This window comes from Apium graveolens, chromosome 11, assembly GCF_009905375.1.
Source record: "Apium graveolens cultivar Ventura chromosome 11, ASM990537v1, whole genome shotgun sequence".
Classification (NCBI taxonomy): domain Eukaryota; kingdom Viridiplantae; phylum Streptophyta; class Magnoliopsida; order Apiales; family Apiaceae; genus Apium; species Apium graveolens.
In genome coordinates, this window is record NC_133657.1 from 107,823,857 (window position 1) to 107,844,294 (window position 20,438).

Sequence of the window (20,438 nt, forward strand, 5' to 3'; positions counted from 1 at the left end):
ATTGAAAACCCTGTATGCTCTTGATGGTGAGTAACCAACAAAGATTCCTTCATCAGCTTTTGATCCAAATTTTCCTAGCTGGTCAGTATGAGTTCTCAGAACAAAGCACTTACATCCAAATACATGAAGATGTTTGAGACTGGGCTTCTTTTCTTTCAGCATCTGATAAGGAGTAACACCATGTCTATTTATTAATGTGATATTCTGAGTATAACAGGTTATGTTTACTGCTTCAGCCCAGAAGTAAGTGGGTAGTTTTGCTTCTTCCAGCTGAGTCCTTCCAGCTTCAATCAGGGTTCTGTTCTTTCTTTCAACAATACCATTTTATTGTGGTATGCCAGGAGCTGAGAATTATTGTTGTATGCCTTTGTACTTGCAGACTTCCTCCATTTTTGAGTTCTTAAACTCAGTGCCATTATTACTTCTCAGTATTTTCACTTTGAGGGTGGATCCATTCTCAATTTGCCTTATGATCTAGAAGAATTTCTGGAGTTTCATCCTTCCTTTGTGGAAAATAAACCCAAGTGTATCTAGTGAAATCATCAATAATTACAAGTGTGTACCTTTCTTGTTGATAGATATTATGTTTACTGGTCCAAAGAGATCCAAGTGTAACATATGATATGGCTCAGTGATGGAGAATTTTGTTTTACTTTTGAAAGATACTCTTCTTTGCTTGGACTTTTGACAAGAATCACAAAGACCATCAAATGAGTATAGCATATTTGGTAATTTTCTTACTAGCTCCTTCTTGGCAAGTTCATTGATTGAATTGAAGTTGAGATGTGAGAGCCTCATGTGCCAATTCCATCTCTCATCTACTGATGCCTTTGAGATAAGTCAAGTAACTTCTTGCTCAAGACTTTCATGTAGTCTTGATTCATACATATTGTCATGTCTATATCCCATCAAGACAATCTTCTTTGACTTGTTGTGAAGAACTTCACAGTGAGAGTCATAGAACACCACATGTTAACCTATGTCAGTGATTTGACTGATGCTTAGTAGATTATGCTTCAGTCCTTCCACCAGAGCTACATTCTCTATTGCTACCTTTCCAATTATCAAGTTGCCATATCCCAGAGTGTGTCCTATATTTCCATCTCCATAAGATACATCTGGGCCAGCCTTCTTTTCAAATTCTGACAACAGAGATTTATTTCAAGTCATGTGTCCTAAATATCCACTATCCAAGACAAGAGTATTTTTCTTGTTACCCTGCAGTCAGAAGAGTAATTAATTAGAAGGATTTTTAAGGACCCACACTTGTTGAGCCCTCTTTTTGGACAACTTAAGCCTTTGTGGTTCGGGAGTACTTCTGACAGTTTTTCCCTTGTCTGGATTTGTCTTATCAGAAGTAGATTTAGTAGAACTAGAAGAATTGAGCACATAAGCAGTTTTATTGAATTTAGGCAAAGGTTCATAATAGTTGTGATACAGGTTATGATAGGAACTACAAGTGTAAATTGAATGTCAACTACTACCATAATGAAAACAAGGATTTTGTGGTTTGTAAAATACTGATCTACCCCTAACATCAGACTCTTACTCCTCCTGCAATCAATAGCAAGACGATTAGTATTACCACGGTTAAAATAAATTTTCTAGGAGCATTGGGAACAAACTTATAATTAGAATCCTTAGAAATACCTTGCTTACCATTCCTGTTTCTTTTAGGACTTTTAACTTGAGGTTTGTTAATAACCTAGATAATTTCTTTTTCAATTGTCTTTTAAACAAAAGTCCTATGTTCTTTTCTTTCTTAACAGTCTTAATGGTTTCCTTGTTTTCCTTTTTTTGAGATTTATCAACTTTTCTTGGGATGCTGATGTTGAACCCTTTTTAAAGATAGATTTGGGTTCATCAGCCCCTGAAAAGATAAACTTAACAGGATTCTTAAGGGTAGTTTTATTTTCAGTGTCAACATCCTTAACTCCATCTACATAACCAAGACATTCTTTCACTTTTTCTTAGAGATCATCTCATGAACCTTTTTCCTGAAACAGTCCAGGCTTTAAGGGTTTTCCTCTTATTTTCTAATTCATTCTCTAACATACTATACTTAGCTTCTAGTATCTCAGCTATATGTTTAGCTTTCTCGCATTCTTTCTGAATTTCAATCTGATTTACTAAGTCAGACTCCAACTGATCATTCCTAGATTTTAAGATTTCATTTTCAGTTAACAGTCTATTGTACTCTAGAATCTTATTTTTAAAATTTGTATGGAGAGACTTAAGAATAGATTTCAGTTCAGATATATCTTCACTATCAAAAGAAAAGAAAGAAGTTGATACCTTAGAATCAGAGGAAGCAGGATCATCAAAGCTAGCCATCAGTGCATAGCATGTTTCTTCATTTTCAGAATCAGTGGAGTCCATCCAATCCTTGCTTGAAGTTATCACGACTTTGTTCTTCCCTTTATCATGCTTTGTCTTTTTGTACTCTGTAGCAATGTGACCAGGTTCATCACAGTTGTAGAACTTGATCTTTGACCTGTCTACTATTCCATCTTTAGAGTCTTTTCCTTCTCTTCTTCCAGACGACTTCCTTTCCCCTCCAGTGAACTTCTTCCTGAAGCTTCTTTTCTTCTGAGACTTCCTGAATTGCATCCTCTTGAAACCCTTAACCAGCAATACAGTCATTTGCATGACATCGGAATCTGTCACATTCTCATCAGTTTTAGAATCAGTATCATCATCAGGATTTGATGATGAATCATCAGTATTTGATTCTGGCAGATTGTTTTTTTCTTTACAACTTCAACATATTTGTCCTTTGAAGTTTTAGCATTCACCTTCAAATCAACTGACTTTCCCTTGTTATTTTTCCTCTCTTTTCTTTGCTGAACTTTCAAATCATGAGTTCTCAGCATGGTATAGACTTCATACAGGGTGATTATTTCCAAATCATACTGATGTCGTATGATTGAAGTTTGAGTCTCCCATTCCTCATTCAAGGCTCTTAGAAACTTAGTGTTTGAATCCTCCCGATCATAAACCTTTCCCACCAAGGATAGATTGTTGAGCAAGGTGAGAAACCTGTCATAGATGTCGGTGAGAATTTCATCAGGTTTGGCCTCAAAATATTCATATTCTTGAATTAGAACATCGCTTCTGTTCTTCTTGATGGCCATGGTTCCTTGACATTGAGTTTCAAGAGCATCCCAGATCTCCTTGGCAGTCTTGTAGGCTATAACCCTGTTTGACATCACAGAATCAAGACTGTTATGCAAAATGTTTCTTACCTTTGCATCCTTCAGCACAACAACTCTCTTCTGGTTTCCACTCACTCTTTTACTTCAACTGATAGTGTTCAGCAACAGTAGGAGTTGCAGGCACCAGTTTTGTTAGCATATAGGGTCCATCATTGATTACGTCGAGGTAGTCTGGATCTGTAGCCTCCATGTGCATGAGCATCTTCACCTTCTATGTAGGATATTCAGCCTTTTTCAGAATGGGAATTTTAAATACTTTCATACTTGTTCAGAGACATGTTTAGATCGCTTCTGATTGTAAATTTATCAGTTCGCTCTGGTACCAATTGTTGCCCAGTAGTAATACAATTGTTTAAGGGGGTTGGATGTAATTTTATATATATTTCGAACAAGTATAAAAATATATATCAGTTCTTTATATTTCTGATAAAAAATGTTACAAACTCTCTCAAGAAATACTGATGTTCTTGAGAGCTGCTAGGTCGTACAATGCTCGAGTTAATCACTATGTGATGACCTAAACTGTGTTTATATAATACACAGCTGCTACAAATCAATCTAAGATATGCAATATCAATTACTAACAGAAAATGATACATATCTTTAACTGAATATACAAAGTCCTATCTCTCAGAACGAACAGATATCCATCCCTCAAAATAAGGAACATAATCAATCTTCACAACAGACTGTCTTCAGATGCTGATGTTACTGATGATGAATCAAATCCTGACGACACATCAAATACTGATGACATCTAAACACAGTCAGATCCTGAGCTCCTCCTGTTCATTGAGAATGAGCACGTAACAGTTTAAGGTTTAGCAGCGACCTCTTACTTACCACCCCCACCCAAGGTCTTTAAGCATAGGGATATCATCTAACATATAGATACCAATTATTTGGAAGGCACTATGGTTTTTTGCTTTCATCAATATCGATGGCTTATTTAATCCCCGTATAATTTTCTTTCATCATGATCGGCATACTTTTCTTTCTCGGTATATCTTTTACTCCTTATTAATTTATTAAATATACTAATTTATCCTTATAACGGTACAATTGAAGAGATGAATGTCTTTTTTATGCCTCGTACGTACCTTGGGGGTTAAAAAATACGAATTCAATTATATGAGTCTGATGGGACAAACATGTCTTCCTCCAATATATACTGGTTTATCGGTTATCTCGTAAAAGGGTCAATGAGTACGACTACCTCAGGGGTTAAAAGATAGGAATTCAATCATATGAGTATATGATGTGAACAACAATAATATACTCTCTCCATCTCATATTATCTCATATTATGTGTCATGTATGTTTTGACCGATGTTTGTTTAAATTGTTTAAAATTTGATCACAAATTATACTTAATATATAATTAAATAAATTTCAAAATTTATATCATTAGAAAATATGTTTAGTCCTCTTTATAATATATTTTTCAATTTATAAAAATAATAGACATAAATTTGTCTTAATTATCGGCCAAAATTTGATAAATTTAACTATATAATAGTCAAAAGAGGATATTATATAATCAAAGAGGATATGAGATGGAGGGAGTACTCTGTCCAATACAATAATTAGACAGAAATATATAATAATGGATGTTATTAACTAATTAATCTATTATGCATTACACATGTTTTTTTATTTTTAGTGTGGAATCAAAAAGTGTTTGGTATGCACAATGCCAAAAGCTACGATCAAAGGTAACGAGCGTAAGTTGAGAATAGATTATCATATTCCATGAATGGCAATGTCAGTTGAAGCACTAACTGGAAACTTTAACATCAGTTGCTTAATTTATAGTGTATCTTTCATTTGGTTATATTTTTGTAAATAATAATCACTGGCTGATGGAAATGCTAAACTCATCATCAATGTGATAATATAGAGTAATGTACCGTGTATTTCGACCTAACATCCTGTACATACAATTAAATTTATAGTGTATCTTTCATTTGGTTATATTTTTTATATAAATACATTTTTAAAAATATATTTTATTATAAATATATGTTGCGAGTTGCGGTTGCGATTTTGCGATTTTTAAAAATTTTAAACCGCATTCAAATCGCGAGTGAGCGGTTTTTAAAATTTAAATTCACAACCAACCCGCGTTTCGTGATTGTCCGCAAAATGCGATTAATGTGATGGCTTAGGTCGTATATCTGCTGCCATTGAATCCTCAATCCTTTGTTTGCTGTGCAGTCGGTTACGAGGGGTTGTGCCATTGAATGCGGTTGAGCGGTTCGTCTGTACACCCTGCAATTAATCAATTATGCTACTTGCAACATTATTACACATACACCATTAAAAAATGGATTAATGACTGACATGTTAATTTTTAATACGCCTGCTCCGGGGATGGGTTAGGTTAGGAATATAAAAGACCTAATACAACAATTTAAGTTGAATGGCATTTGTTTATTGTAATTATGACTCAGCTGATTGATCAGTCCATTTCCCTAGCCAGCAAAATAATAGACCTGGATTCATTACGCTTATGAAGGTGCTTGCCTGTAACGTCCAATATAGGATTCAAACATGACATTACACTGACAACATAATATTATAACAATTAAAATAATGATGTATTTAAATTAAGAGAAAATTGATTCTAAAGATAATCTTAGGCTTATTAATTAGATCTCAAGCATCCTCATAACCTTGACGAAATACATTAATTATCTGTATAGCTTTGTAAACATCAAACTAAGTTCTGTTGAGCTCTTATCCTTTAGAGGAGATCAAAAATCCGACTTATGTGTGAATATATTGCTATGTTAAAAATGCTCGAATCTGATTTTGCCATATGGGCTACGCTTCCCTGAATGCCTCACAGGGTCACTCCCCTATTTATCAACATATATTAGATGTAAAATCGACCTTGTATTCTCAATATGAAACAGATTTTCCCCACATAAAAGTAGTATAAAAATTTAGGTTCTATTGGTCATATACCGAGAACTATTCGTAGTTACACCCGAACAAGATTTTATATTTTTTTAATAATAACAATATATTATCCACTAAAATATAAAATATTTATTAAAATTTTAATTGCTGGTAGTTCCGGGCTGAGGCAGGAAATGGTTCCGGAAGTTGCGAAAGTATGGTCTGTAATCACGATCTGCGATTAATACATCTAATATAAGTGTGTGCATAACAGAAACCAACAAAAAGAATATGAAGGAGAAGATTTCGAGTTTAGTCATATAACGGACACCTTCAAACTATTACGGCTCTCACCGTATATGCGAATCGTTAACGTCCTGAGATAAAATGAGAAGACGGTGGTTACGCGAACAACATCTTCGGCGAACTAGAATGAAGTAAGAAATTATTACCGGAACAGAGAGAGGATATAATTTATGTTTAGGAGGCGGTTGTGTGTTGTATATTAAATGAATGAATAAATCTGATACGATATTATATAGGATCGAGAAAACGTGTGCGCTACTCCACGCGTAATTAATTAAAACGCGTTGATTAATCAGTCAGTTAATAAATCAAATCTGTAATTGAATCAGATTATTATTACGTCAAATCAATTATAATAATCCGTAGTCAAAACGAATTAAAATTTTAAAAACTCAAGCCTAGTGAAAATTAATTTTAGCAAAACTAGTCTGTGATTATTCGGGTCAATTTTCTACTACATTTGTGTCCGCCCGTCGTATACGTGGGCAAACTCGAAGGTTTCGCAAGCCTCAGATTGTCCCTCGAATCCGTAATTAAATCAGATTATTATTACGTCAAATCAATTATAATAATTCGTAGTCATAACGAATTAAAATTTTAAAAATCCAGGCCCAATGGAAATTAAATTTAGCAAAACTAGTCTGTGATTATTCGGGTCAATTTTCTACTACATTCGTGTCTGCACGTCGCACACGCGGGCAAGTTCGAAAGCTTCGCCCGGAGGAAATTAATTTAGCAAAACTAGTTTTTGATTATTTAGGGCAATTTTCTGCTACATTCGTGTCTGCACGTCGCACACACGGGTAAATTCGAAGACTTCGCCCAATGAAAATTAATTTAGCAAAACTAGTCTGTGATTATTCGGGCCAATTTTTTGCTACATTCGTATCGTACACACGGGCAAATTCGAAGACTTCACAAGTCTCAGATTGTCCCTCTAAAGCCCGAGATTTGCACATTTGCGCGCGCATGTAGGTGTTGGAGTAATACATAAGTAACACATTTGAACACAGTTTAAGTGTTTTGTTATATAAAGTTATGTATACTTATTTGCAAAATCAACGTGGGGCTTTTATTTCTTCTACAAATTTACACTACTAAAAAGCTAACTTTGAATGATCATATCTCATCGATCTCTTACTCATTTTGAGTGATTCAAAGTGTCTCGGAAAGCTCTCTCGAAGTAGAACGCATTCCAAATATTACTCGTTGCGCGCACATAACATTAGTCCACTCAAATTATAACTCAAATTGACTTGATAATGTAGGACTATTACCCATATTTTCCAACATGGTCAAGGATTATAAATGATCATGTAAGTGTTCAGAGACCGCCTGTTGATTTTGGTGGAGGCTGTTAGAAGCAAAATTGTTATGAATTCAGTCATTGAAGGTCGCAAGCAGCTGCTGGATTCTATAAGAAATGTAACATTACATTTTGTCAAACCGTGTTGCTTATCTCATTGCTGGAGTTTTGCGGTTGAATGCTAATTACGTCCATCTGGAATATTATGTTCCTGCTGATATTATATTTCTGATTGAGATCGAGTTGTTCCAGATGAATGGAATTCTCAGTTTCAAAAACAAATAAATATTTTCCAGTAAATTATTTTTACTAGGTAATAAAGCCAAAGAGGCCAGTACTCATCGCTCATTTAATCATTTGTATTTTGTAAATTTGTAATACAGTATTATACCGTAAATAATTTCTAAGTCTCAGATTTGATATAACTCTGTATGCTTTTGGTAAATGCACCAAAACCTCTAGAATGGAGAACAAAATCCTTGTATAGTGTTGGTTCATAAAGGCTAGGATTGAGATCATCAACCAGAACTTCTGCAGGTTCCACTATGCAGTTCGGAGAAGGATTAACAAGTGTTGCAATGGATCTGCGAGCTTCACTTGGATTTGTCACCGCTCTATGCTCGGTGCTTCTCAACTTGCCATTGCTTATAATCTACATTCATAATAAACAAAAATATGTCATTTTGTACATAACATAACCACATATAGGTAGACAAAATCTGCTTACCTCTAACTGGTTGCCTAATATAACAACAAACGCGTTTGGCAAAGCTTCAACTCCAATCCATTGTCCATCCTTTACGATTTGGAGACCACGTATATCTCCTTGATACAGAATAGTTATGAGGCTAGGGTCACAATGTCTCAGTAGTCCCAAGGTTAAACTCGGATCTGGGCATGCTGGATAGTTATTTGCTGTAAGAATTTGCACTTCACTTATCTCACCAAGATACCATGCTTTGAGTCCTAATCCTATCGATATTAACTCAAGAATCTTCAAACTCATCTTCCTTATCTCTCCAACATATTTAGCTATGGAATCCCTGCACAAGCATCAAATATAAAATCAAATGAACTGAATTGTCTAATGTGCAACATAATCAATTATGTAGTTCGTAAGGGTACTTGTTGCAGTGCCAAATCATATAGCATTATATTGTGGAGATTACAATCCTGTGCTAACAGTTTAAAATAAGCCTTGTTAAGGATTTTAAGATAATATATGATCTAATTAAGCCCACCTAAAACCTTGGTAACTGCATAGAGGATTCTTTTGACAACATGGTAGCAATTCTGTTTATTCATTCATTTCCCGTGTATCGAAAAAATATCATACAGTACAAATTATATTTCATGCCAAAGAAGACAAGTACCTGTATTCGGTAGGCTTTTCTGGCCAAAAATGAATGCATTGTTCCAAAGGATGGCAAGGGTGTTTTAAGCAATCCCTCCACAAATGAACCCCGTCCTTGGCGAATCGACTACTGCTAGTGTACACACAACCACCCTCACTTGGAATTTTCGCTCTTTCATCCTCAGGAAGTTCAAAAAAATCCTGCAAGGCCTTCATTGTGTCAATTATGACAGCTTCCGGTACTCCATGATCAGTAACCTGTTGCACAACATATACACAGTTTTTCAAGCTGAGAATAAAACATATGAAAATTGCATCATGGGATTTTAGATAGTTACATGAAAAAGTCGAAATTTGCGACAAGCTTCCATGATTTCCTGGACTTTCTCTGTACTTGTTGATTTTCCAAGACTGATTACTGGAATGGTATCACAGATAGGAATAGGGAGGCTTCCGGGCCTATCTTCCTCTGGAAATATGTAATTTTCAGGCACATTCTGAACAGTAAACCAACTTGAAGTTTGCTTATCCATGTTTTACTCTGGAAAATATGCCTTCTTATGAAGATTGCAGCTTTATTAGTAGAAGTTAAAAACTGAAACTAATAGGCAATCTTGAGTATAATGCTAACGTTTAATCAGTATTCAGACAGATTACTGTACAGCAAGCCGCAAAGTCCATATACTGATAGTCTTACAATTATATTTTAGGAATTATTTCTCACAAGATACGTCATTCTTGAAGATTATAATTTTGAATAGTATAGCATGTGACCAACTTAAGATCTTTCTAATAACGTGAGATTTTAAGATTGAGATGATTATTTAGCGCAATATTAGAACTCAAATTAAATTGATATATAACATATATTCAATCAAACGATTTAATAAATTGTGAAGGGTGTAAGATCCTTCGAACTTATATTTACATTTAAAATTTTAAACCAACCAGTACATATATCTTACTAATATGTGATACCAAAATTTTTTAAAATTTTGAATAGACTGATTACTAAATCTTCTAACATATATCTTATTAATATATGATACTAGAACTTCTTACATATATCTTTGTCAGTTCACGTTATATATATCAAATAATTTTTATGGTTTTTGTGTGTGCGCTCATGACACAAAAGTAAAAAGTTAGAAATCAAATTTTGATAAATTATTTTTCAATAAATATAATAAACTTCCAGCATATACAAAAGTCTTAATCAATAAAAATTACCGAAAATACAGTGGATAAATCCGTATGCAAGTCTTTTCTGTTCAAAATTAACTCTGCAAGGGAGTTGGTGAATTGTTCAACCTTTATCAATGCTGAATTGTGTTTATGTTAAAATAAGTGATTATGTTATAAAGTGTAATATAATTTGTTTAAATTTGAACATCGCTCTCAGATCCAACCACAACGTAAATGGAACAATTAAAAAAACTCAAAATTGGTCAGTATTATTATGATTCTTCGAGCTTATTTTCCTCTTATGATAGCAACATGTGCAAAATAAAATAACAATATTGGTGCTCCGTTACGGATCTGAACTAGAACATTTTGATACAAATTTGTTTATAAAATTTCAATGGTTGGTTGTCCTCTTTAGTCATTACATGTGATTAATACTAAACCTGGAAATTGTATCTTTATACGAAAAATTGAACTAAAATTTATGAAATTAAGATTTAATCCGAGATTCAAATTATATAATTTAATAATTATTTGAAAACTAATTTACACTTAAACAAAAATTATCGAACCGAAAATTTACCGAAAACACCAATTCCGATTATAAATTGGAACCTATCGAAACCAAATAATATATTATCTGAATCAAATATGACACGAATTAAGCAACATTTATACTTAAATCGATTTTTTATGTTTATGATAACATAATCATCTAATCATAATTATTAGTAAAAGTCCATTATATTATATTTAAAATGCTATATTTAACAAAAAAGTACTTTTTAAATCTCACAAATTGAATAAATGAATAAGGTATTAATCTGAAAATATCTGAACTGAATTTAATTTAAATCAAACTTTGTATGATTTTAATCCGAATTTAATCAGATTTTAATCTGAATAAGACCCGAACCAAATCAGGTCCACTCCGATATCAATAGTCTTTAAATATATTATAATCTGAAAATGAAATCGATCTAAAATTAATCAAATTCGAAACCGACCCAACACGTCTAATTGATCCTGCTTACAAGATTATTAATTATTATATTTAAATATAATGGTACATGGGAAAAAGTAATAGAACGGTTTTGGTGGATTCCGTAGTTAATAATTATCCCACTAGTGCATAGCCAAGTTTTGTGATGGGCAAGTTTACTTTTTTCAATGGTACAAATTCAGAGGACTCAAACAAGGCCAAACAAAATTTCTGTATCCATTAATCTGGGCTGAACCCGAAAGTATCAGTTTGGATAAACTTTCTATTGTTTTTCATTTTTTTGGCTAATTATAAGTATCATCCTCAGCCTTGTTTTAAACAAAATTCGAACTATCTCCTAATTTTGATAGGACTTTGATTTAGTTTCCAAGACGCTATGAGAGAATCTCCGGCACTTTTCCGGCATATTATTATTGTCAACTCACCTAAAATATTATTTAGATTACTTAACTCATATTTATCTAGTAATAATTTTAAATTTATATATTTATTTAATTATCATCATTTTATATGAAAAGTATAAACTAAATCCTCATTGTATTTATGACTCCTAAACGTGAATGATAATATTATAAACATTTAACTATTATTTAGAATTTTTATAGGATACTCCGTCCTTTTTACTTGTCATATTTCTCTTTATAGAAGTGTATTTAATCAATTTTTTTACTAAATATTAAATATTAATTTTATATTATTTCAAAAAGCTGAAAATTAAATATTAAAATATATTAAATATAGTTTTCAGTTTCCAATAATATAATTTTTTAATTTTGTTCATATTATAAATTATTGATAAAATTTTGTCAAACTTTAATTAATTTAACTAAATTAAAGTTAAATATAACAACTAAAAAGATACGGAGATAATAATATACTTCTAAATTCTAATGGAGACATGAAACATTTCTTTCCGCAAACATTAAATACTTCTCACCGAATGCAGGTTGTTCATGCTAGAGATGCACAAAAAGTCCACCGGGCCGGGTTTTGATCGGGCCTTAAAAAGCCCGAACTTTGACCGGACTGGACTTTTCGGGCTTTGACTTTGACCAGGCCGGACCGGGCTTTCCGAAAATGTCAGAGCCCGTTTGGGCCCTCGAGGCGGGCCTAACCGAGCTTTTTTCGGACGGATCGGATCGGGTCGGGCTTTTTTCTAATTTAAATCGGATCGAGTATTATTAGAGATTCCGAAGAATACATATGTTAGCAACTAGATCATCGTAAAAATGTATCAATTTACATTGAATATTTTATGAAAACATTATTTCGTTGAAAACATTTAAGTTCGGTAAAAAATAAACATGTTTATAGAATAATAAGTTTTATCATTGTTATGATAACAATAATATCCAAATATATATAGTGTACTTATTATATCTTCTTTCATTATTTATGCAACGAAGTATATAAATAATATTTTTAATCACAAATATGTAAATATATATGTGTTTAAAGTATTATTTATATTTATAATAAATATGAATTTATAAATATATAAGAAAATATATTAGAATAATCATATTATAACCGGGCTTTTTCGGGTTTTTAACCGGGTCGGGCCGGGCTTTGCCTAAAAATATAGGGTCCGTCGAGGCCCGAAGCCCGGGTCAGGACCGGGCCGGGCTTTGACCGGACTGGATTTTACCGGGTTTTGACCGGATCGGGCCGGGCCAGATTTTCGAGTCCGAGTTTTTTGTGAATCTCTAGTTCATGCCCACTGCTAATGGACTCCAAATTTATTCCACGCGCCAATTAAGTGGGCTTTCATTTTAATAGCCCATATTTATAGTCATTGACATTGTCATATAAATAAACAGGTATATTTGAAATTAATTTTTTTGTTTATCACAGTGTCAGTAAAATAGAACCCATGCAAGGCAAACTTATATGATTAATGTCAAATTATTAGCCTAATCTACCACAAATTTTTACAATCAAACATCGTAAATATAAAGTCAAAGTCAATAATGGATGTTATGAGATGATTGAGTAACTAGGGGTTGGGGTGGTTAGGGTTTATTTGTTATGTTTTGATTTTGATTCTTGATTTCGAAATTGGTTAAGAATACATGCCCATTTGTAATCGTAAGGCGTAAAAAGCCTATTTTTTTTAAAAAAATAATTATTATACAGATGATGGCCAAAAATAGCATATTTTTTGAAATTGGTGACCAAAATAACAAATTTAAGAATTGCGACCAAAAATACCGACGAAATACTCTTTTTCTGATTGGGTATTTCAACCATTTTTTTTTATTTTTTTAAAATTAAAATACGCTTTCTGAGACTGAGTATATGAAATACTGTTGTGCAAGACATGTATGTGCTTTAACAAGACTAAATCAAATTGACAATTCTAAATAAGTTGTATTGTAATCTTAGTTTGCGTTTTGTATTATAACATTTAAAGTCTGTAAAAATGTCAAAAGAGCAGACTGTTGTCTTTTTCTTTAAACAGTGTCAAGCCTAAGAATTCTATCCGGAAGAAAATCAAGAAGATCATGTCTCAGAAGAATTACGAAGAAGTTGGAGTTGAATAAATCTCTTTTGAGAAAAATGTTTTAAGTCAAAATCTCTACAAGTCACAGATTTAGTGTTATAGAGAAATCATTCAAGAACTCCAGAATGACTTATAGAGAACTCAGAGATATCGACAATCCAAATTGAAGATATGAAGATTGGAGATATCGACAAGTCATTTCTTCACTAGAGAACTCAGAGTTATCGACAAGTCAAAAATCACTAGAGAAATTCGAGTTATCGACAAGTCAAATTTCACTAGAGAACTCAGGGATATCGACAAACCAAAATTCACTAGAGAACTCTGAGTTATCGACAAATCAAATTTGACTAGAGAACTCTGAGTTATCGACAAGTCAATAAGTCACTAGAGAACTCAGAGATATCGACAAGTCAAAGTGAAGATATGAAGATGAGAGATCTCGATAAGCCAAATTCTCTTATAGAGAACTCAAAGACCTCTACAAGTCAAATCAACCATAGAGTATTAGAGATCTCGATAAGTCAATGTACTTATCGAGATGTGAAGATCTCTATATGCCTAACTGGAGATCTCGAGGTAAAATCTCAAAGTACAAATTGCAGACCAGTTCAATATCCAAGATTAACAATCAACAAACAATCCAACCAGTTTGATTGACAAGTCTACAAAAAGCAGTTTGAAGAGTGTGCAAGATCAAGGGTGAAGATTAACTGACAAAGGAAGATCAAGATTAACACAGTATGCAATGATATGCTAAGCCAGAAATGGAAGATATACTTTTCCTAAAATGGTGATAAGTGACGGTTTACTAAAGTGAATAGCATCTCTTATTGTACACCGTGTAAACCAGTAGTTAATTATGATATAAAGTCAACACTGGTCCTTTGTTAGAAGCAACAATTTATATAAAAAAAGTCTTGTATTTTTCTCAAGGAAGAAGCGAAGCTTTATTAACAAAAAGCCTAGAAATTTTGTAGCAAAACATTCTTAATTTTAATATAAAATTAAGTGAGTTTTGAAAGATCTGTAATCACTGTTATTGCTTGTTTAATTTCAGTATTAACACATATCACTGTAAGATTTACATTTACTTTATTCAAACCATTTATACTTCAAAAAAAGTATAAAAACACAAAAACACATTCACCCCATGTGTATAATTTATTACTTAAACAAATACGTTTTCTCAGACTGGGTATATGCCCGATTACCCATTCTCAGACTGGGTATTTTAACCATTTTTTTTGAAAAATATATGTTGACAAAAAAATAAGAAACTATTTTTTTTGAGATACATAATCTGAGAATGGTTATTTGATTGATAAAAATGGTCAAAATATTGAAAATGGGTATTTTTGTCGCTTAATCCCAACAAAATGTTATTTTTGTCATTATTTCTTATTATACAAGGTCAATAACTAATTTTGCCGGCTACAATTTTTAACCAAAATTCCAGCAGACTCCAATGATTGACAAGCTACCTGTATTACTAGCAATTGTCTCTTCCAATAATTATATCTTTTGCGAAAAGAGAAAATATTGAATAGCTCTTATAAGACAAGACCTATTCAACTTAAAACATTGGATATAGATATAGTACTTGGCCATGCTCAACGCTAAAATGAGGCCTCTTCCATTCAGTGATGCTTTAGTACTCAAATGTGATAGGCCTGCAGTGCAGTTTCGGCAAGACCAGCCTTTGCGACATAAGACTTGAGAAACTCTTGGTACTGAAATGCTCTATATAGTGCAGGATTGCCTTCATTGATGTGTGCTTTAGCTGGCTCTATGATGCAGCTGTTAGAAGGTGAGATAAATGAGGCAATGGTTGTTCGAGCTTCTCTCGAGTTTGTGACTGCTCGATGTTCAGCGCTCCTAAACTTCTCATTACTAACAATCTAAACAAGGGTATAAGAAGACGTAAATCTTAAGTGAATATAGTTTATGAATATGATCATTCGACATTTTAGAGACATCATAAAGGAATCTTAATGTACCTGTAGTTGATGACCAATATTGACAACAAACGCATTTGGAAGTGGCTCGACCCCAAGCCACTGATTATCTATGTATACTTGTAGGCCATCAATATCCGCTTGGAGAAGCAAAGTAATAAGATTGGGATCACTGTGTTTTGGCAATCCCAGTGATAGACTCGGGTCAGGGCATGGTGGGTAGTAATTGGTTGACATCAATAGTTCATTACTAAGTTCGCCTTCAAAATAACCAGGCTCTAGTCCTAATCCTTCACCGATCAGCTCTAGAATTCTTAATGACAGGTTCCTCACTTCAACTGAATATCTCCCAACAATATCTCTACATAGAAGATAAAAAAGAAGAATAAATGGTTAGTGGTGGTTCATGTCTACATTGAACTGTTGTTTCATTTGATGTATGTGGACTATGACTTACCGGTACGTAGTTGGATTTTCAGGCCACAAATGTATATATTCTTCCAGAGGATGACAGGGGTGTCTTAAGTAATCTCTCCAGAAATGAGATTTTTCTGTGTCATAGTTGGGGCTGCTAGTATGGAGTCTGCAGCTCTTAGTATGATCATCCGAATAAACACTTGCTTTCTCCGCATCAGCCATGTTAAAGAACTCCTTGACAACACTCATAGTCTCATCCACTAAAGCACCAGAAACTCCATGGTTGATCACCTAATCCATATCATATTTATGTTGCAACCATTCATCAGCTATAATTTAGCTTTCTAAATAAAATTGGAACAAACAATAGAAAACCATACAACATTAAATGGTTCAAACTTAATAGAATGCATGAATGTACCTGGAAAAAACCAAACTTTTGGCTCGCATTGATGATTTGCTGAATAATATCTTTACGATCATGGCTTGCCTTTCCAAGATCGATAACTGGGATTGCTTTGCATACAGGAATAGCGAATTTCTCGCCAGGTCTTTTCTCCAGTGGGAAGATATAATCTTCTGGTATAATGTGGCCACTAGACCAGCTTGAAACAAGTTTCTCCATACTATATTATGCAAGTATTTCACGGTTATTGCTGATACTAAACAATCCAAGATTTATACACTTAATGGAGCTTTATATACTCCGTTATCATTGAGGTAAGGAATATTAAGACTTTTGTATTAACAACATTTCACCCATTAAAAACAAATAATATAGGGCTGAAAGAAATGCTGACAATGACATTGTACCAAGTTTGTACTTGAATGAAATCACACAAAGTACAAACTGATTTATTCGACGAATCAAACAATTTGAACAGAAAGAATCTAAGTGGTCAAAGAACGTAATTTAGCAAATAATTCATACCAAGTTTGTTTTAGCCGGATTTTATCTTGTAAGTAGAGAATTATTTAAAAACCTACCAAGTGGATTTTACATTAAGTGAAGGAAATAGCTTTGTCCCTAGACTTCATCAGATCCTTGAAGTTCATATATCTTTTAAAAAATATATATATGTTCTTATCATTCTGTTAGACTCCTGGACAGAATCACGGAAATTCACATTAAGAACAAAATATCATACAGGTTTTTGTCCACATGCCATTTGGGAAATATCAGTATGCAATACAATCAGCCTGAATTCTTTACTCTTTAGATGCCGGGAAATAGAACTGAGCCAGGGTGAATATCCTTTCAATGCCAAAAGAACAATAGGGCTCCTTCCACTATTATTGTTGGACGTCAACTCCATGACCAGCACGGAAACACCAGGCAGTACACATACCTGACCTGTTCGGTATTGTGCTCCTTTGATATGCACAACTCTGCTAGCTCAACCTTAATGCCGAAGAGCCGGAAAACCTCTTCACTCCCGGTAAATAATACCCTCCCACATTAACTGACACCAAGCAGTTTCATACCAGCCATGGAGATCTTTTACCAATTGAGGGACACTGACCTGTTAATATCTCTTGTAATAAAGGGTTAAAGAATGTCAAGTTTCTTACAGCCTCTTTCTCAAGGAGTTCCCTAAAATATTGGTCATTTTAGACTTTTGTATTACCCAAAATACATTCTGTTGTGTCTTTGGAAAAAAAAATAAAAAAATAAAAAAAGCTGTCAACTAGACATTTGTTACAATCTGTAGGACGATGAAAATGATAACCTTGTTTGGCGTCTTTCTCTCGGAGGTGAGTTTAAGGTTGAACTGGATGATAATTTCTAATGAGCGATCACATTAACGGGATTAATGATGGATGGAGTAGATTGTGCAAGACTGCAAGTTGAGTATTTTTCTAAAATTTATAAATTTTTTATGGAGATTCCCGCATGAATAATATACCAATAAAGCAAAAGTTTATCGCAAAAGGTATCCTTCTTGACCCTAGCTGTGTTATTTGTGATGTCAATACTGAACATATGTATTCCATGTGTCACATACTTGCATGTTTTCTTTGGTTGTGATTTTTTCAAGGGGGTGTTGGGACTACGTTGATCTACAATAAGATGTGAGTCAAGAGGAGGTGCCCTTTATTGCTTCTTTGGATGCATATAACAAAATCAGTGATCTGAAACTAGGCGCGCTGCAAGTAAGTGTGGCTAATGATATGGAGTTTTAACAGTTTCACAGAATGGATGATAGCATATAACCAGGTAGGTTTACTCCTGTGTTGTGTCTAAGACTATGGCGGATTATATATGGTTAGTGTGTTCCAAGGTGAAGCGATGAGAATCAGAGAAGCTTTATCCTGGATTTGTTCTTCAATGCGTGAAGTAATGATTAATATATATTTGGGATTGGTAGCAAATGCTATGTTTCTGGACATTGAAATCTTATAGAAGTGTTTTGTTTATAATTCTTATAGAAGAATGCTAAACAGCAGATTTGACATCATTGTTAAGTTTATTCGCAGATAAAAGATATAGCAGTGCATGATTAGGCTAAAGAAGCCTTTGGCAATTTGCTCTGGTTTTTCATTCGTTACCTCCTCTCTCTTTGCTGGGAGCTAAATATGGTGGCCATTATTCATGAAATCTTTATTTCCAATTTCCAAAAGATAATAACAATAGAAAAGAAGTGTAAACGATGCAGAGAATAAATATAGAACATTACAGAATACGTGTAAAATGACTAATACTGACAAACAGCTAGGATCCAACCCTTATTTAGCACATCTGGAGTTTGTAAACAATAAACATGCTTGACCATTTCATGATGCTTCAGTACTTCAACCTTATAATCTAAGAAACTCTTGATATTGAAAAGCTTTATATTGAGGGGGGATTGCCTCGATTAAGGTCATAATTAAGGTCATGTTTAAGGAGATTAAATGTACCTGTAGTTGGTAACCAACGTTGACAACAGATGCATCTGGAATTGGCTCGACACCAAGCCACTGACCATCTTTACACAGTTCAAGGCCATAAACATTCCCTTGAAAAAGCTAAGGTATTAAAATTTGGATCACTGTGTTTTGGTAGTCCTGGAGTCAAACTTGGATCCGGGCATGGGGGGTAGTGATTGATGACAATCAATAGGTAATCGCTAAGTTTGCCTTCAAAAGAACTAGGTTTACGTCCTAATTCTTCAGAAATGAAGTCCATTATTCTCAACGAGAGGTTCCTCACTTCAACTGAGTATTTCCCAACAATATCTCTTCAAGAAACAATAAAGAGAAAATTATAAGATAACTAACTTATCGTAAATCAGTCTGTTGTTACATTGTTTCGTTTCATACATAGGGAACATAAGTTACCGATATGTGGTTGGAGTTTCAGGCCACAGATGTATAAGGGTCTTCTAAAGGATGACAAGGGTGTCTTAAAAAGTATCTCCAATAGTGAGTTTCTTCTGTTGCATAGTTGGTGTTGCTAGTATTGAATCTGCAGTTCGTAGTACGATCATCCGAAAAAACACCTCCTTTCTTTTCATCTGACATGTCAAAGAACTCCTGTACTACACACTTAGTTTCATCTATTAAAACACCAGAAAATCACCTATTTAACATACCATACATTAAACAGCTTATAATTTTTCATCATTTATATAGCATTCTACAAAACTATGAGAGACCATCCAATTATTCCTGTAAAAACCTAATATACGAAACTGAAAAAATCCAAATTCTTTACATTGACAATTTGTTGAATCGTACCCATTCGATCATGGCTTGCCTTTCCGAGATCGATAACTGGGATAGCTTTGCATACAGGAACAGAAATTCCCTCACCTGGTCTTTGCCCCACTGGGAAGATAATCTTGTGGTAAAAATTCGACCCTAGACCAGCTTGAGACAAGTTTCTCCATATGGTTTTTTGCAAGTGTAAGCTATTGCCAAACAAATTTAAGATATATTCAGATAGCATTAGAGGTAGGAATTTTAACTATGTTTTAACAACATTGCATTCATTAAGATCAACAGATGGGTTACTGAGCCTTTACCAAGTTTCTGCTTAAAATTTAATCAAACTTGAGTAACAAACAAGTTAGTCAATGAACATTAAAATTATCAAATAAATTCGTTGTCTATCCAGATTTATCCTGTAAACAGAATAAACCAAACACATGTCATGCGTATGATGTATCCGCGTACAACACGGTTTATGGAGGGTAAGATGCACGTAAACAAGTATACAAATTCATACAATATTGGAATATTTGGTCTAGTTATCTCACAAACAACTCTGATAATTCAAGGGATTTAAGAAATGTGACATTTGCA

At 33.7% G+C, this 20,438-nt stretch overlaps 2 protein-coding genes and 1 pseudogene across 2 annotated transcripts; all 3 read right to left on the bottom strand.

Moving 5' to 3' along the window:
• Positions 1-8,080: 8,080 nt before the first annotated feature.
• LOC141695103 (hyoscyamine 6-dioxygenase-like) lies at positions 8,081-9,758 on the bottom strand. Its single transcript, XM_074499360.1, has 4 exons — positions 9,424-9,758; positions 9,105-9,343; positions 8,459-8,774; positions 8,081-8,383 (listed from the first exon to the last, which is right to left on the bottom strand). The coding sequence occupies exons 1-4, from the start codon at positions 9,616-9,618 to the stop codon at positions 8,135-8,137; spliced, it is 999 nt and encodes a 332-aa protein (XP_074355461.1). The 5' UTR covers positions 9,619-9,758; the 3' UTR covers positions 8,081-8,134.
• A 5,622-nt stretch (positions 9,759-15,380) lies between these two features.
• On the bottom strand, positions 15,381-16,776 carry LOC141695036 (protein DOWNY MILDEW RESISTANCE 6-like). Its single transcript, XM_074499268.1, has 4 exons — positions 16,573-16,776; positions 16,192-16,442; positions 15,777-16,095; positions 15,381-15,677 (listed from the first exon to the last, which is right to left on the bottom strand). Exons 1-4 carry the CDS (start codon positions 16,774-16,776, stop codon positions 15,435-15,437), a joined length of 1,017 nt encoding a protein of 338 aa, XP_074355369.1. The 3' UTR covers positions 15,381-15,434.
• A 2,096-nt stretch (positions 16,777-18,872) lies between these two features.
• Positions 18,873-20,162, bottom strand: LOC141695755 (protein DOWNY MILDEW RESISTANCE 6-like; annotated as a pseudogene).
• Between the last annotated feature and the right edge of the window lie 276 nt (positions 20,163-20,438).

Bases quoted from the DNA above. Each gene is read 5' to 3' on its own strand.
- LOC141695103 (XM_074499360.1), bottom strand. From the start codon at position 9,618: ATGGATAAGCAAACTTCAAGTTGGTTTACTGTTCAGAATGTGCCTGAA. The intron at 9,344-9,423 runs GTAACTATCTAA...GTTGTGCAACAG, and splicing joins GCAAATTTCGACTTTTTCAT to GTTACTGATCATGGAGTACC. The intron at 8,775-9,104 runs GTACTTGTCTTC...ATGCTTGTGCAG, and splicing joins GAAAAGCCTACCGAATACAG to GGATTCCATAGCTAAATATG.
- LOC141695036 (XM_074499268.1), bottom strand. From the start codon at position 16,776: ATGGAGAAACTTGTTTCAAGCTGGTCTAGTGGCCACATTATACCAGAA. The intron at 16,443-16,572 runs GTACATTCATGC...GATATGGATTAG, and splicing joins AAAAGTTTGGTTTTTTCCAG to GTGATCAACCATGGAGTTTC. The intron at 15,678-15,776 runs GTACATTAAGAT...ACCCTTGTTTAG, and splicing joins ATATTGGTCATCAACTACAG to ATTGTTAGTAATGAGAAGTT.